At 39.4% G+C, this 18,812-nt stretch overlaps 1 protein-coding gene across 2 annotated transcripts; it reads right to left on the bottom strand.

The window, feature by feature from the left end:
• Positions 1-487: 487 nt before the first annotated feature.
• Positions 488-15,256, bottom strand: CUNH5orf15 (chromosome unknown C5orf15 homolog). 2 transcript variants are annotated; one of them, XM_019421999.2, is made up of 4 exons: positions 15,071-15,256; positions 6,078-6,149; positions 2,942-3,468; positions 488-1,987 (listed from the first exon to the last, which is right to left on the bottom strand). In XM_019421999.2, exons 1-4 carry the CDS (start codon positions 15,207-15,209, stop codon positions 1,856-1,858), a joined length of 870 nt encoding a protein of 289 aa, XP_019277544.2. In that variant the 5' UTR covers positions 15,210-15,256; the 3' UTR covers positions 488-1,855. The 2 variants fall into 2 exon arrangements, with proteins under 2 accessions (XP_019277544.2, XP_019277545.2); XM_019422000.2 differs by lacking the exon at positions 6,078-6,149 and having other exon boundaries at positions 15,071-15,254.
• Positions 15,257-18,812: the final 3,556 nt, after the last annotated feature.

Genomic DNA, 18,812 nt, shown 5'->3' with positions numbered 1-18,812 from the left:
GAGTCGGGTGCTCTACCAGCTGAACCCACCAGGCATCCTACTGGCAGCATTTTTAATCGATGTATGATGTGACACTCCAAACATCAAAGACTACTTGACTGCAGCACACTGGGGCTTAGAACGCAGAGACTGTGCTAAGAGGAAGAGCACAAGAATGCTAGATCCACTAAGAGAGGATAAGCCTCCTGATAGGGGAGCCTTCGACAGGGAAACAGGAAGGCCAGGATGCCAGAAAGTACACACTGATTTAGCTGCTTTACTTTTCTTTGCAATCCTACTTTACCACATTTTCAATAATCTTCACTACTCAGCAGAATATTGGGCCTAAAGTAGGATTTAGAAATCTAAGGGGAATTCATAGAGTACTACTACTAAAAGGAACAAAACCAAGCTGGCTTCCTCCCAAACAAAGCACTACCCCTCTGTCACCACCCATATGAAGGGCTCCATCATGCCATCACTAAAATGAAACACACTTATAAAATCATAGATTTATATTTTTGCCATTTATTTTTAAAATCTTATTCAAAATATTAAATAATACAATTTCAGATATGAAAAGTTACTGCCATAAAACAGTTCAGGTATATTTCCATTGTGCTGCCCTTCCTTATCAGGACAGTAAATTGTCCACCTGAAAGAAATGGTGGACTGCCCCGCTTCTTCCATCTTTACACAAAGCTCATGCCCACTGGCTCACCCGGACTTTCTGAGTGGGTGTTTAACATATATTAGGGGTTATGTTTTCTACAAAGTTGCAGTGACACTTGTAAGTCAACCATGGTTCAAATCACATATGTACATATTGATCAATTCTTTATTATAGAAAGACAGGGTAAAACAAAATACAGTAAATAATTTCCAGTTGCTGTGAAAAACAAAACAGAAGAAAATAAAACAAGTACAGGGGGAGAAAAAGTCAGTGCACACATATACCCTCTATGTATACAAACCATTTCATTCAGGTATAATTTTAATTTGAAAGGCCTAGATACAGAATTACTTAAGTGATAATGACCCCTAAAATTTATTCAAACTTACTATAAAGTAATAGACAACATGAAAAAATCTGATATAATTTTAAACTCTGCTCCTTGCTTAGAAGCTTGGAGGAACCCGTGCTACAATCAATTGCTGACTAAAAGCAACTGTATGTGTATTTAATATTTTGCCACAATTTCTACCTCTAAATTTAATTCAGTAATTTAAGCCAAAATATGGTGTCTCTATAACATTTTATCTATATCCACTGCAAACTGCAGAGTCTCTCTATTGCCAGAATTTCTAGAGACATTTATTAATATGTTACCTAAAACTGTGGTCAGATTGAGCATTATCATTATCTTAAGTTATGTTTAAATCATCCAAAAATATCCAAAGCGATTTTCCTGGAAGAAAAAATGTTACTTATATGCCAAGCGCTATTATACGCATCCTTGTACATTAACAGTTTGGGATCACAAAATGTGTGCTTATAAAACAGTATTTGGATGGCAGAAAGAGAATCGGAGCCAGCAGTACCAGATATGTTAGGATTTAGTTACAAGGTTGGGATCTTGTAAAACTAGTATTACTAACACTTCCAGAAGGAGAACAATAAAGAAATCTAAAACAAAACTAATATAATGCTTAGCTCCACATTCTGGACACCTGATTGAATTTACCTCTAAATGTGTAGATAAAAAATTATATACTCCTTGTTTGTGACATTTCATTTCGAAAGCACCAAGGCAAAATAAAGAGAGACCCACCTCTCATTTAAGTACCAACTGCCTATGGCAAACATCTGCACAATATTATATAAAAAAGTCAAGCAAATAAAGTTACATAATAAGCAAACTCAAATCACAGTGCTTTAAAAAATATAATCATTGGTAATCTTCAGCGAAGGCATTGCCTCATTAACATTCTGGTCTAGACGATGATATTCCACTGTTTTGGAACAAAGACCATCACGCCATTTCCTACTCTGAACCAGAAGGAAAATCTGGAAAAGAACAAAATAAATTAGATGTGGAAAAAACAAAGTGGAGGATATACTGAAAATATGTATAACAAGTGCACTCTCCCTCTCTCCTAGTTTCCTAAATATGGAAAATAAAATAACAACAAAAGGACTGTATTTTTCATCTTGTAAACAAAGTTAAACAGTGCTTCTCAAATTTTATGTAGAGTGCTTGCTGAAGACTGATTCCTGGGTTCTATCTGCAGAGATGAGTTAGTAGATCACAGTGGAGCCCAGGAGCCCACTTGTTGGCCCAACATTCAACACTGGGTTAGAGTATCACTGGCATTCAAAATAAACATGTAGGGGTACCTGGGTGGCTCAGTCAGTTAAGCCTCTGACTTTGGCTCAAGTCATGATCTCACAGTTCACGGGTTCAAGCCCCACATCGGGCTCTGTGCTGACAGCTCAGAGCCTGGAGCCTGCTTCGGATTCTGTCTCCCTCACTCTCTGCCCATCTCCCACTTGCTCTCTCTCTCTCTCTCTCTCTCTCTCTCTCAACAATAAACAAATATTTTAAAAATGATAATAATAAAATAAACGTGTAATACCTTTATAACAAGGAAAAAGTTATTAAAATATCATTAAGTTCAATGCTTAATTAAAAGTATTAAATTAACAATCTTTCTCCACATGTATTCCCACTGAAGTAGCAATGCTAACTTAAGACCTAAGTGGGTTTTTTTTTAAAAACCACTGGGCTTTGGATTTGTTCATTAAAAAACAATTTGACTTCTTTTTCAGAAGCATACAAGGTAAAGCATTCTAATTTGTAAAAATACACCAGAGATTTATATTGATTAGACATCTTGATATTTTACCATCAATTTAAACTTGACTAAAAAAGAAAAAAATTCTGAATCATCAAAAATATTCATAAGAAATATAATGGAGATAATAAAGGACAAATAGAGGGGATGAAAACCCCAAACTTACCTTCCTTTTGTTGTGATATGTAATGTAAACAACAGCAATACAAAAAGCAAAAATAATAAGATGAAAAAAGAAATGGCTATCTTCCTCTTCAATATTTGAGGATGGGGTCTTAAAAGATCTCACTGACTGTTCAATTTCCATGTAGTTCCTGTTTTCTTCCAGAACTTCACTGGACTCATCGTCCCTGGGGCTGGTGGTCCAGTCATAGTCTGGTTCTCCATAGTCTCCATTGTCCAGAGTGTCTTTGGCGGTAGATGGAGAACTATTGAGCGTAAGAAGATCCTCCTCCTCTATGCTGGGATCTTCATTGTTATCTGCCTCCTCTTGAGACAGGGAAGTAGTAGGTGAGGGATGAGGGGCCACAGATGCCCCTCCACCTTTCTCTGTACTAGTTGTGGGACGGAGAGTGGCGCTGATTTGGGAGACAGAAAGTTTGGTTTGGTTTTCATGTGTTAAAGCACTCATATTTGGAGCAGAGACATCTGGCTGGAGTACAGTTTGGCTCAGCAAATCAGTCTGTGGTACAGCTAAAATGGTGAATAAAAAACATTAAACGGAAATCTCCAACTTTATCTCCATCAAGCTAGAAGCATATTTGCCTAAATTTTTTGCTAAGCATTTTTTTGCCAAATCCCTCTTTCTCTTGAGAATTTGTTAATAAGTCTCAACAGCCAGCCATCAGTCACATTTCTTCTTAGTCAATTATTCATCAGATAATAACTCTTTAGCCAGAAAGTAACAACTACATTACACAGCCTGTCACAGAAAGAAAAAGAATAGAGAGGGATGACTTTAGGTCACAATGGTGAAATCCACACAAAGTTGTTATGCATCCCCTGTTTTCATTTCACAAAGAGGTTGGACTCCAGTAATCCTTGCCTAGACTGCACCTCATCCCCAGAACAGAAAGATCGGTGGCTGATCCTAGCTCAAGTAGGTCACAAACCAGATATGGAATGTGAGCCTAAATATTTCCAATACAACAAATTTAAGAGAAGCTATAAGCAAGCTGTAGGTAGCATTTCTAAATGATACTAGAACCAGAACACTTCCTCTCCCAATTTTTTTTTTTTTTAAGTATTCTTAGGAAGGACTAAGGGAAAACTCCTGAAAGGGAAGAAATGGAAATTGGAAACTTGAAAACTAAGTGTGAACTAGACTTTTCACGATTGGGGAAGGCAATCCAGGTATGGGAATAACACCAAATACATACAAGCTCTTATTTCCCTGTACTCCTACCCACTCAGTGTGGTTTACTTAAGTAGTTTAAATTATTTAGAGAAGTAACTCTACACAGCAAAAGTTTAGAAGAATCCCTGCTGAAATTTAACAGTGTCTCTAATTTATAAGCTAATGTAATATCTGTTGAAGAACTTCAAGAATATCCATTATACTTGTAAAAAAGAAAAAAATGGGGAGGGGGGCGCCTGGGTGGCTCAGTCGGTTAAGTGTACAACTTCAGCTCGGGTCACGGTCTGGTGGTTTGTGAATTCGAGCCCTGCATCAGGCTCTGTTCTGACAGCTCAGAGCCTGGAGCCTGTTTCAGATTGTGTGTCTCCTCCTGTCTCTGCCCCTCCCATGCTCATACTCTATCTCTATCTCTCAGTAATAAAATAAATGTTAAAAAATTTAAAAAAAAAAAAAAAGAATGGTCACGTGAGATCTAAAAATACACAGATACTATTTTAACATCTATCAAATTATAGTAAAATATTTTATAGGGGTAAAATTAAACCAAATAATTCCTGGGCTTTCACAAACATGTGCATGCACATAAATTAAGAATCTAACAGACCACTCTCTGTTCGAACATGTAATACCTGAATACATGAATACACTCTGGTTTGTGTATCATAGATGACACCTATTTTGTATGGAAAAAATAAATAGCTAGTATCAACTGGACTGAATGGAATCTCTTAGAAAAAATAATTTAATAAATTGGTAAAAAAAAATTAGTAAATGAGTAACACTCTCTTAAATATTTTCAACAATTGATTCCTTGAAACTTTCCATTAGAAGAAAGAAACAGGGCCTATAGGTGAGTACATTATTCAGAAAATTATTAACAGGAATTTGTTAAAATAATTTTTACATTTGTCACTTCAAATAAGTTATGATTCAGACATTTACAAATTATTATTTCTCTGGTATATTTAAATTTCCTGCCAAAGTTGGTGAAAATATGATTTAAAATATAATTTTTTTAAGTTGGGAGCGAACTAACTAACCTTGACTTTTTTTAAAAAATCGTTTTTCTATACATCACTTTTAGAATAATCATGTATAGTGCTCGCTTCGGCAGCACATATACTAATATAGAATTATCATGTATATCTAAAGGACACAAGCTGATAAGGGTGGCAGTGATTATAATTCTCCCCACCTCCTACCCATCTCCACGTCTAGAAACCCATCCACTGTGCACTCTAGAATTCAGTCAAATATCAGCAAATCCCTTCCTTTATCCTTCACTCTGTTGTGATAACTGAAACCTGGCTCTCCCTTAAAGATACACTTTCCCTGAAGCCCTTTTAATTAACAGCTGTTTTTTCACCCACATCCTTGCACCACTGAGTTTGGAAAAGGGGGGAAACTGTTCTGGGGTGGGGCATGGGGTGTGTGGGGGCGGGGGAACCTTCCAGACTATTCTCCCTTTCCCCTCCCTAAATGCACCAGCCTTGATTCTCCTATCATCAGCTATCACCCACTAACCTTTGTCCACCAACTCCCGGTCACAGTTCCTATTCTTCTGGCTCTAGAGTTCATGCTACCCAGGTGCTCCTGTCTTGATTTCAAATCCTTGCCCCCTCTTCTGATGACCAGCCCTCCCCCTTACCTTAACCTGTCACACCATGGTCACTATCATCACAACTCTTCCATAATCTCAATTTCATGCATCCTCCTACTTGCTGACGTAACCACCTATCCTTCTAATTCATTCCCTGGTATCCTGAATCTATCAGGACCTACAGTTCTGATTCTACCATCTTTTCAGTCCCTCATGGCCACCATCCCACCCTTGCCCAATATCTTTGCCCTCCCTCTTTACCCAGATTCAATTTTATAGTCAGCACTATGCATCCCTTACATACACCTCCAATCCCCATCCCCTTGCTCACTTTGTTCCACTCACTTGGCAAGGCTACATCCCAAGTAAAATCAAACTCTCTGACCACTCCCTGTTGCACCAACTGGCTGAACTTGGCTGGAAATAAATACAAAACCATGTCACCATTTTTATTTCATTTTAAATTCAGTGCCAAAAATTCAAGTGTATGTGTAATGCTACTGGCAATTATACTGTATTTTTCTAGTCCATTCACCCTCTTGCTCCCTTAGGAGACCATTCACAAGTTCCTCTGTTCTCCCAACACCTTCTCTGTTGTCCTCATTTTCACTGGCATCACTTCCTAACTTCTCAGAGAAAAAGGAAGCCATGAGAAGAGAACTTCCATTAATTACCAGAACTCTAGACTCATAAATCCACTACTACTTGACATCTCCTCTTGATGTCTGACATTCAAATTAACATATTCAAAATGAATTCTTACTTTGGCTTCTAGGAAGATGGAGTAGAAAACTTTTCCCTATTTCTCCAGTGAAAAAACTAACTCTGCATATTATATGTAAAATAGCTTAAGAAGACTGAAAGGTGGAGAGAATACAGCAGAATGGTTAGAGACCTCAAGATTTGAGAAACAACCTAGTAGTGACTTTCCTGGATTTTCTTTTTACCTCATATATTCTAGACTTGTACCTGAAGAAGACAGCAACCTGGAAACGGCAAGGAGTATGGACAAAAACATGCCATCCCCTCCCCCCAAAAAAGCTCTCTCTCTAAAAGATCAGGAGAGACGCAGCCTCGTAAGAAAGAAAACTTCTAGACAATGACTGCTCTACTCGAGGCAAACACCCACAAAAAAACAAAAAACAAATAACAAAAAAAAACTGTGGCTCTGCTCACATCCACACCAACAAAGGCCAAGTAGAAAGCCTAGATTTCCACCCTCAGCAGGCTGTAGTAAGGTGCCTCTTCCCCTCCACAATAATGTTGTCAGAACAGGCCTAATGGAGAGTCAAGACTTTAACCATCACCCAACAGTAATGAGGCCACTCCCACCACTATGTAAGTACAGGCCATCAGTGGAGACAGAACTCCCATTCTTGTCTAGAAGTAACAAGAAAACTACCACTCTTTGGGTGACAACAGAGATCAAATGGAGACTCCAGATTCCTACCTCTACCTGACAATAATGTGCAGTAATTCCCTCCTCCCCTGCCAGAGTTATGTCATAAAAAGCTAACCAAAAGAGAAAGTTTAAATAAGACCAGAGTCTTGAAAATACAAACTACTACAACTCACTCAGTATGAAATACATCATTTGAATACCCCTATTATCATTAAGGAAACTGAATCCTTAATTTTAAAATTCCCAAAAAATTAATCTCCAGGCTCAGATGGTTTCATTGCGAATCCTACCAAATGCTTAAAGAAGAATTCTCACCAATTCTACAGAATCTCCTCCAGAGAATAGGAGGGAACATTGTTCAATTCATTTTATGAAGCTAGTATTATTATCCTGATACCAAAACCAAAAACCCTACAGAAAAAGAAAACTACAGACTGGTATTTTTCATGAAAATAGCTGCAAAAGTCCTTAGGAAAATATTAGCAAATAGAAACCAGTAATACATAAAAAGAATGATATTCTATGAACAGTGAGGGTTATTCCAGCAATGCAAAAGTGATTCAATATTCAAAAATCAATCAATGCAATCCACCATATTAAGCTAAATGAATCTTCATATAAGTCTCATATCTTCTACAAAACTTAACTAAAAATGGAACATGGGGGAACCTGGTGGCTCAGTCAATGAAGCATATGACTCTTGAAGTAGGGGTCATATGTTCAAGCCCCACAGTGGGTGTACAGATTACTTAAAAAATAATAATAGTAATAATTACTAAATAAATAAAAATAAAAGTGGATCACAAATTTAAATGTAAAATGCAAAACTATAAAATGTGTAGAAAAAGACAAAGGAAAATATCTATGGAATCCAGGACTAAGCACAAATTTGTAGACCTGACACCAAAAACACAATACATAAAAGAAAAAAACCCATAAATTGGATTCTATCAAAATGAAAAACTTTTGCTCCATGGAAAGACTTTCATGGGAGGATGAAAAGATAAGCTACACAATGGGAGAAATATTTGTAAGGCCCAACCCAACAAAGGAAGAGTATCCAGAACACATAAAGAAATCTGAAAACTCGAGGTGCCTGGGTGGGTCAGTTGGTTAAGTGTCCGACTTCAGCTCAGGTCATAATCTCCCAGTTCGTGAGTTCCAGCCCCGCCTCGGGCTCTGTGCTGACAGCTCAGAGCCTGGAGCTTGCTTCGGATTCTGTGTCTCCCTCTCTCTCTGCCCCTCCCTTGCTCCCACTCTGTCTCTCTCATTCTCTCTCTCTCAAAAATAAACATTAAAAAATTTAAAAAAAAAAGAAATCTGAAAGCTCAAAAATGAAAATGGAAACAATCCAATTAGAAAACAGGCAACAGACACAAAGGCACATTTCACTGAAGAGAATATACAGATGGCAAATAAGCATGTGAAAAGGTATTAGCCACTAAGGAAACACAAATTAAAACCACAATAAAGATATCACTACACAACTATCAGAATGACAGTAAAATAAAAAGTAATGACAACACCAAATATTGGCAAAGATGCAGGGAAGCTAGATCATTTCTATGTTGCTGGTGGTAACACAAAATAGGACAACTATGCCAGAAAACACGTTGGCAGTTTCTTTTTTTTTTTTTTAATGTTTTTATTTATTTTTGAGACAGAGACAGAGCATGAGCAGGGGAGGGGCAGAGAGAGAGGGAAACACAAAATCCAAAGCAGGCTCCAGGCTCTGAGCTGTCAGCACAGAACCCAACATGGGGCTCGAACTCACGAGCTGTGAGATCATGACCTGAGCCGAAGCCAGACACTCAACCGACTGAGCCACCCAGGTGTCCCAGTTTGACATTTTCTTAAAAAACTAAGTATCTAACTACCACATGACCCAGCAATTGCATGCCTGAACATTTATCCCAAAGAAATGAAATCTTAGGATCACACAAAAAATCTGGACATGAATGTTTACTTCATATTAATCATAACACTCAAAAACTGGAAACAACCTAGACATCCTTCAAAGGATGAATGTTTAAACTAAGTGTAGTGTGGCTACATGATAATGGAATATTACTCAGCAATTAAAAAAAAAAAAACAAACTATTGACACATGAAACAACTTGATGAATCTCCGGAGAATTATGCTAGGTAAAAAAAGCCAAGTCCAAAAAGTTATATACCATATGATTTCATTTATATCACATTCTCAAAATGACAAAATTAAAGAAATAAATAACAGATTAGTGGTTGCCAGGATTTCAGGAGGGAGTAGGGAAAGGAAGGACATGGGAGTGACTATAAAAGGGCAACATGAGAGGTTGATGGAAATGCTCTTTATCTTGACTAGCAATGTCAGTGTCCTGACTATGATACTGTACTACAGTTTCTTAAGATGTAACCACTAGGGAAAATGAGTAAAGGGTATACAGGATCTGTATTACTTCTTACAATTGCAAGTAAATCTACAATTATTTCAAAATAAAAAGTTTTAAGAAATGAATTTTACTTCCCACACAAAAAGAAAAAAAAAAAAAAAACTTGCTCTACCTCCAGTCCAGATTTCAGTTAGTGGCAATTCCTTTTTTCTAGTTACTGAAGAAAAAACCCTGTAATCATTATGTTCTTAATATCCCACAACAAATCTGTTACCCTACCTTCAAAGTGTATTAAAATTTAAAGACTGTTCACCTTTTAACTGGTACTGCCTAGTCCAAGCCACTATCATCTTACCTGGCGTATTACGGTAGCCTTCTAACTAATCTGCCTGCTTCTACCCTAACTCCTACTGTCCACTCTCAACACAACAGCTCAAGTCATCATCACATTTGAGAATGTGATATAAGTTCAATGTGATTAAGTTTGATGTTGCTCCTCTGCTTAAAACCCTCTGAGAGGGGCGCCTGGGTGGCTCAGTCGGTTTAGCGGCCGACTTCGGCTCAGGTCATGATCTCACACTCCGTGAGTTCGAGCCCCACGTCGGGCTCTGTGCTAACAGCTCAGAGCCTGGAGCCTGTTTCAGATTCTGTGTCTCCCTCTCTCTGACCCTCCCCCGTTCATGCTCTGTCTCTCTCTGTCTCAAAAATAAATAAACGTTAAAAAAAATTTAAAAAAAAAAAAAAAAACCCTCTGAGAGCTCTCCATCTCTCAAAAGTGAAATTCCAAGTCTTTGTAATAGCCTACAAGATCCTACAGGATCTGGAGCCTCAATCTTATCTCTTACTTATCTCCCAAACTCCTCTATCCCTGTTGCCTACTTAACGGATAGCAATCAATGTTTATAGAATATGCTTTTGACCCAATTCTCACCACAAACCCTACACCACTTCTCAAGTAGGATCTTTGCACCTATCACACCCTCTGAAAAGCCTTTCCCATAGTTTCAGCCAGGAAAAACCCACTCATTCTTCTAAGGGTATCGTCAATGTTAACACATTTGTTGTTGTAACTCCAAAACCTAGCACCAAGTAGGAGCAGAATTAGTAAGTATTGTTCAAAGAGTAAAAACTTGGAAGTAATACACAGAAAACAAATGAAAAATTCATCTGAAACATTTGATGCAAATTAGATCAACCTCCTAGACCTCCACTCCTTCAAATCAGAGAATATGATCTAGTCAGAAATGAAGGGTATGCAGAACAAAGTGAGAACTCTGACTTCATGGATTTAATTGTTGAGCTTCTACAATCATATACAGTACTTTAGACTTCTAAATGTTCCATTTCTGTCCTTTCCTATTTGATATTACCTCCCTCATTAAAACAACATTTTAAAAATAACTTTCTACATTTAATTCTCTTCTATGGGTCCCTTTAAAAAACTGTCTTAATGGCCTGGCAAGACTTAATCAGAAGGTGATCATCCAGTGATCCAAAATAATGCTTATATTAATTTTTTTAGATTTTGTCAAAATAAAAATGTAGAACTTTAAAATCCTTACAGATTGCCAAGAATATACCTGAGAACTGAAATTTTAAGAAACCTAATATGGAACAAGTTTAAATACATCTAATGGAGTAACTTCCTAACTTTCTATGCTTATTTGAAGTTTGGGACTCAACATCTCCTATCTAGACTATAAGTTTCATATTAAAAGAGTAATTACTTTGAAATCACACTACTCCAAGGCATGCTTAAAAAAACACTTACACTACCCAAACCTTTACAAATGCTATGCTGTGCTAAAATGTAGCTGCTTGTGGAGGTTCCTCAGAAAATTAAAAATAGACCTACCCTATGACCCAGCAATAGCACTGCTAGGAATTTATCCAAGGGATACAGGAGTACTGATGCATAGGGGCACCTGTACCCCAATGTTTATAGCGGCACTCTCAACAATAGCCAAATTATGGAAAGAGCCTAAATGTCCATCAACTGATGAATGGATAAAGAAATTGTGGTTTATATACACAATGGAATACTACGTGGCAATGAGAAAAAATGAAATATGGCCTTTTGTAGCAACATGGATGGAACTGGAGAGTGTGATGCTAAGTGAAATAAGCCATACAGAGAAAGACAGATACCATATGGTTTCACTCTTATGTGGATCCTGAGAAACATAACAGAAACCCATGGGGGAGGGGAAGGAAAAAAAAAAAAAAAAAAAAAGAGGTTAGAGTGGGAGAGAGCCAAAGCATAAGAGACTGTTAAAAACTGAGAACAAACTGAGGGTTGATGGGGGGTGGGAGGGAGGGCAGGGTGGGTGATGGGTATTGAGGAGGGCACCTTTTGGGATGAGCACTGGGTGTTGTATGGAAACCAATTTGACAGTAAATTTCATATATTAAAAAATAAAATAAATAAATAAATAAATAAATAAATAAATAAATCTGATTTGTGAAAAATAAATAAATAAAATGTAGCTGCTTCCCCCTTAGAAGCATATATGTTAGTTTACATTTAAATTATTTTCAGTAGGGAATAATATGAATTTTAAATTGACATAAACACTTAATAAAAAAGAAAAAGATTACCTAAAATGTCCCAGTATGGTTGGAGCAATATTTATGAGGGTCTAATAAGTAAAAACAAAGACAAGAAGACACCTTAATACTCCAAACTACCCCCTCACTTGCCCCTCTCCACAAGATTTCCAACCATCTCTTAAAGGGAAAAGTTCTTCCTGCAACTACAGTTACCAGCTACATATCCCTCAGGCTGCATGTCTTTAGCATCTCAGTAAGAAATATAAATGTTTAAATGTTAGTTGTTTTCTTAAATGATTAAATAACCAAAACAATTATGCTACATAAGTACTTTAGGAACAGGAATATCTGCATCGATCAGAGAAATCCTAGTTCTATTTTAGTCATTATTAAAGAGCTTTGGGAAAATGGACCTCAGTTCTTCCCCAGAGACTTACAAATGCTTCTGGGACAGTGGATGCCCCACCCTCAGTGCTGCTGAGGAAACCTAAGGAAGTAACCAGAGCACTATAGCAGAGAAACGTGTAGCTAGACAGCCCCTGTTGGCAAATAAGAAAAATGCTATCCCATTCACCATGTTTTTCATCTGAAAACTGAAAAAAGATTTAAGGAAAAAAGCAGGACCGTGTCTTGGCCTGAAAGAAAAAAGAGATTACTAAATAAAATATTGCTTAATCATTACAAATTCTTATTAATAGATTTGTTCCCCCGAAGTCTCAAGCCCTAGTTTACAGATTTATTTCCTGATAAAGGCTTCAATATCTTCATTCACAATGTAACATTTCTAAGAAAAGAAATATTTAATCATGCAGCATTATTTACAAAAGCCAAGATATGGGGACTCCTGGATGGGTCAGTCGGATGAGCATCCAACCCTTGATTTCAACTCAGGTCATGATCCCAGGGTCATGGGATAGAGTCCCACATCGAGCTCTACACTGAGCATGAAGCCAGCTTAAGATTCTCTCTCTCCCTCTTCCCCTCTGCCCCACTCATGCTCTCTCTCTCTCTCTCTCTCTAAAAATAATCATAGCCAAGATATGGAAACAACCTAAATGCCCATGGATAGATGAACACATAAAGAATATGTGATATATATATCACATATATATGTGTGTATATATATATATATACACACAAGAGAATATTACTCAGCCACACACACCCAAAATGAAATTTTGTGACAACATGGATGGACCTTGAAGGCATTATGCTAAGTGAAATAAGTCAGAGAAAGACAAATATCATATGATTTCACTTATATGTGGAGTCCAGAAAAAAATCAAAACAAAACAAACAAGCAAACAAACAAGCCATACTCATAGATATAGAGAAGAGACTGGGTGGTTGCCAGAGGGGAGTAGATAGGAGGCTGGCGAAATGGATGAAGAGCATCAAAAGGTACAAACTTCCAGTTACAAAATAAGTAAGTCATGATGATGTAATATAAGGCTTGGTGACTACAGTCAATACTACAGTAATGCATATTTGGAAGTGGCTAAGAGAGTAAATCTTAACAGCTCTCATTACAAGAAAAAAAAATCTGTAACTCTGTATGGTGAATGGTAGAGCTGCGGTGGTGATCAGTTCCCAGTGTATACAAATAGTGAATCATTGGGGCGCCTGGGTGGCTCAGTCGGCCAAACTGGCTCAGGTCACGATCTCACTGTCCGTGGGTTCGAGCCCCTCGTCGGGCTCTGGGCTGACGGCTCAGAGCCTGGAGCCTGTTTCAGATTCTGTGTCTCCCTCTCTCTGACCCTCCCCCGTTCATGCTCTGTCTCTCTCTGTCTCAAAAATAAATAAACGTTAAAAAAAAAAAATTTTTTTAAATAAAAAAAAATATTGAATCATTATGCTGTACACCTAGGACTAACATAACGTAATATGCCAATCATACCTCAGTAAATAAAAACTTTCAAATAAAAAAATTTTAATTTTAAATCTTTTTTTAAAATTTTAAACAGAAGTTTTTAAATGTTTTAAATGAAATAATCAAATCCTACAACTCTGTTAAAAATGAAGCAGTCTTGGGGCGCCTGGGTGGCTTGGTCGGTTAAGCGTCCAACTTCGGCTCAGGTCATGATCTCACAGTCCGTGAGTTCGAGCCCCGCATCGGGCTCTGTGCTGACAGCTCAGAGCCTGGAGCCTGTTTCAGATTCTGTGTCTCCCTCTCTCTCTGCCCCTCCCCTGTTCATGCTCTGTCTCTCTCTGTCTCAAAAATAAATAAACATTAAAAAAAATAAAAAAAAATAAAAATGAAGCAGTCTTGCCCAGCTAACCCAGGACACAGGGAACCATGTTTACAAAGAATCTCCCTTGTTGCATTCTCCCTCTCCTCCTCGTAAACCCCTCAGGAGCCCAAAGCCCCAGTATTCTGGCTCTTTACCAAGCACCAGAACCTCCCAGATCTGAGAGATGAAGCAGTACCTTAAGATAGCGTTTTCCCCTTCACTTTTGCTCTCCGAAATATTCCATCAGCTCAGTCTGGTCACTGCCCCTGCCCACCTCGATCTTTACCACTTACCCGCCCCGTTCTGGAAAACCCCCACACTCCCCTGGCCCTGCCAGACCGCTGGGTACCTCCCCCCACCTAGGGAACGTGTCTAGACACCACACCTCCTAACCACGGCCATCTCCTCAGCATCTGTTCCCTCTGCCCCCTCATAACTCCTCCTTCCAAGCAATTTTGGAGACCCCCCCACCACCGCCACTCCCTGTGCAACGCCTTCTTCAAGACTCTGTGGATAACACCACCACTCCTCCCTCACGCCCATCTCCATACTCTGCTGCCCGGATTCCCACATCTCTCAACCCCGCATCTCGGGCCTCTCAGAAACCCCACCTCCTTAGACTCCATCAGACAGCCTACCCTCCCTCCTCGGCGCCTAGAGACCCTGCCCCATCTGGACATCGCCATCTGCTCAGGACACCCGGAAGCGCCCTTTCCCTGGCCGGGCCTGTCTCTCCGCCCGCGCGGCCCTCCCGCGCCCGCCCTGCCGCCGCGCCCACTTTACCACTGGACAAGGTGGCGGACGCAAGCAGGAGCGCCAGGACGAGCGGCTGCGCCAACCCTCCCGGGACCTGGAGGCCGGGCGAGTACCGCAGTTTCGCTTGCACGGTTCCCCTCATCCTCTTCAAGACAGCAGCGGCCATAACGGACTCCGCCGGGAGCCTGCGTTGTTGCTAAGCTCTACGTCATGACATCAGACACTGCGTAAGGCACCACAGCACGTACGTCCCAACGTGATGACGTCGCAGCCCAGAGGGGCGCTCCGGAAACCGGGTTAAAGAGGAAGGGTAGTGGGAGTTTCAGCGAGGGGTAGGTCTCGCCTCAGCCCCTTTCGGGTCGAGGTTGTAAAGTGAAAGATGTAGAGAGGTTCAGAGTGAGCCTCTTTCTGCCTGCCACGTGATGGGATACTATTACAGCTCATGAAAGTATTTTAAAACATTGAAGGGTTTTTGTTTTGTTTGTTCGTTTAGAGATTTTATTTGGGTTCCCGGGGGGCTCAGTCGGTTAAGCCTCCGACTTCCAAGGGGGTCATGATCTCAGAGGTCGTGAGTTCCAGCCCTCCATCTGGCTGTCTGCTGTCAGCACAGAGCCCACTTTGGATCCTCTGTCTGCTTTTCTCTCTGCCACACCCTACCCCCACCCCGTCTCTCACAAAAATAAACTTTTTTTTTATTTTTAATTTTTAAGTAATCTCTACACCCAAAGTGGGGCTCGAACTCACAACCCTGAGATTAAGAGTTGCGTGGTCTACACACTGAGCCAATCAGAGGCCCCTAAAATATTGTTAAAAGGAAGATCCAACTGGGTAATAGACTGGTCTGGAAGAGGAAGTAACCGCCTTCCCTCTCCCAAAGGCAACGGAAACACAGATGTTCACATTTGCCATATCTGGGTGGTGGAATTATAGGTAATGTTTTACTTTTTATCTTTTTCCTAACCATTTATTCCTTCAACAAATACTTAGCACCCTTTCATATTTCATTGTACAGCTGTTAACAATACAAACCACATACCTTTGTGGAGTTTATTTTCTTGTGAAGAAGAGGATAGTGTAAGATATACACTATACAATGGGAGTGGTGTTATGGAGAAAAAGCAGGAAAGCGGGGTAGGAAGTAGGGTGCAAACAGCTTCCAGATTTCCTAAAATAAGCTTGTTACTTTTTAAATTTAATCTTTAAAACCCCCAGCATATGAAAATGCAGATTTAGGAAGTTCCCTTATGGCCTTGGCACATGCTTTGGTCTGTATGTTCTGCAAATGTTTCTTAAATAAATGTCAGTAGGCTTAAAACCATGGAAGTTCCTTCCACTTGATTGATTTCCAGGAAAATCATTGTGGCATGAAGCAAGATATTTGTTGTACACACAGTTTCACCACTCTGATCTCCATGATTCCCACAGAAGATTGCTGCTATCTTCCAGAGACAAAGCTGAGCTGCCCCCCTAAAGAGAGAAGGGCCCCTGTTCTCCTGAATCTTATTTCCCTTAACATTCATCTGGCCCCAGTGACAGCTCAGAAACACAACAAACTCTGTGTTGTTAAGAAAACTAAGAGGTCATTCATGTCCATTTCCCTAAGCCCACCACAAGCCCAGAGAGACTGAATGGTGCCCTTATTGCAAACCTCACAGGGTATCCAGGATACAAAGTCTTCCCAAATTCCCTTGGAGCTTTCCCTTCTGTGAGCACAGAAACCATCACTCAGTTTAATGAATAAGCCTCTCGATTCTAGCTTCTGCTTGTTGGGAGATCCAGGCATAGGCCTTTTTTCTGTAATAAACACACCTTCAATTCTCTTCTTTGTTCCCTTTCTTCCTTTGTCCTCACACCAGAGTGTTTCAGTCCTCTTACTGGTGAGATATCATGAACCCAAGGCAGTTGCACAATATTCTGACATGCTGCATAGGCAGATAATATGTGAGGAGGGAAATATACCCTCAATATTCAGAGGGCCCTGTGTACATTTCAAAATAGCAGTATGTATCTGGCATCTGACTGGATGTAACTAACAACCATTATGTGCCAAAGTCTCTGGACAAATTCAAAAGTTCACTTTGAAACATACAGATCCTCATAAACCTGATGAAGACAGTATGACAAATGCTGAGGCAAGCAGGTTTTGGGTAATCAGTTACACAAAATGTTCAAGTAAATGTGATACTTGTTTGGCATGGTCGCTTCCAAACATACATAAAAAGGAATTCTACCTTGGGACATCTGGCTGGTTCAGTCGGAACAGCATGCGACTCTTAATCTTGGAGTCATAGATTCATGCCCCACATTGGGCATGGAGCCTACCTAAAAAAAAAAAAAAAGGAAAAAAAAATAGGAACTCTGCCTAAAAGCATACATATTATTGGGGCACCTGGGTGGCTCAGTCATTTGGGATCCAACTTCAGCTCAGGTCATGGTCTCGCTGTTCCCGAGTTCAAGCCCCACATTGGGCTCTGTGCTGACAGTTCAGAACCTGGAGCCTGTTTCAGATTCTGTGTCTCCCCTTCTCTCTCTCTCTCTGCCCCTCCCCCAGTCACTCTCAAAAATAAACATTTAAAAAAATGTGTATTATTGAATAGAAAAATGTTCATTTATTGAAGCTTGATAATGTAAGAGTTTACTCTTCTACTTTGTAAATGTTTGAAATTGACACATTGTCATTTTTAAAAACTAAACATATTGCAGAATTCTAGAACAAACCCCAATGATCCATGCTGTTGTATGATCCCCTGCCCTTGAGTGTGGGAGGAACCTGTAAAAATGATGGGCTGCCACCGCTGTGGTTACGTTATTAAATGGCACAGTTGACTTTAAGAACAGATTTTTTTCAGGGCACCTGGGTAGCTCGCTCGGTTGAGCGTCCAACTTCGGCTCAGGTCATAATCTTGAGATTTGTGAGTTTGAGCCCTGTGTCGGGCTCTGAGCCGACAGCTCAGAGCCTAGAGCCTACTTCTGAGTCTGTGTCTCCCTCCCCCTCCCCCTTCCCCTGCTCGCTCGCTCTCTCTCTGTCAAATAAACATTAAAAAATAAATTTAAAAAAAAAACAAGAATGGGAGATTTTTGCCAGAGGGCCTGACCTCATCAGTTGAGTCCTTAAAAGGATTGGGACACTTATAAAATGAGTAAGTGGTGAGGATGTCATGTACAGCATGGTAACTAGAGTTAATAATACTGTGTATTGTATATTTGAAAGCTGCTAAGAGAGTAGATCTTAAAAGTTCTTATCGGGGCGCCTGGGTGGCTCAGTCGGTTGAACGTCCGACTTCGGCTCAGGTCATGATCTCTCAGTTTGTGAGTTCAAGCCCCACATCGGGCTCTGTGCTAACAAACAGCTCAGAGCCTGGAGCCTGCTTCGGATTCTGTGTCTCTCTCTCTCTCTCCCCCTCCCCTGCTCATGCTCTGTCTCTCAAAAATAAATAAATGTTAAAAAAAAAAATTAAAAAAAAAAAAGTTCTTATCACATGGAAACCAATTTGACAAATTTCATATATTGTAAAAAATAAAATAAAATAAAATAAAGAAAAAATAAATAAAAAATAAAATAAAAATAAAAAAACAAAAAAAAATTCTTATCACAAGGAAAAAGACATTGTAACTGTGTGGTGACGGATGCTAACTAGCCTTATTGTAGTGATCGTTTCACAATATATACAAATATTGAACCATGTTGGGCATCTAATACAATTTTTTATGTCAATTATAACTCAGTAAATAAAATTAAAACTTTTAAAAGGGGAAAAGTATAGCTGGG

The sequence above is a fragment of the Panthera pardus genome, unplaced genomic scaffold, assembly GCF_024362965.1.
Source record: "Panthera pardus isolate Hobbes unplaced genomic scaffold, ASM2436296v1 HiC_scaffold_2, whole genome shotgun sequence".
Taxonomy (NCBI): domain Eukaryota; kingdom Metazoa; phylum Chordata; class Mammalia; order Carnivora; family Felidae; genus Panthera; species Panthera pardus.
The sequence above is the reverse complement of the archived record's forward strand: the minus strand, read 5'-3'. Positions and strand labels throughout refer to the sequence as shown.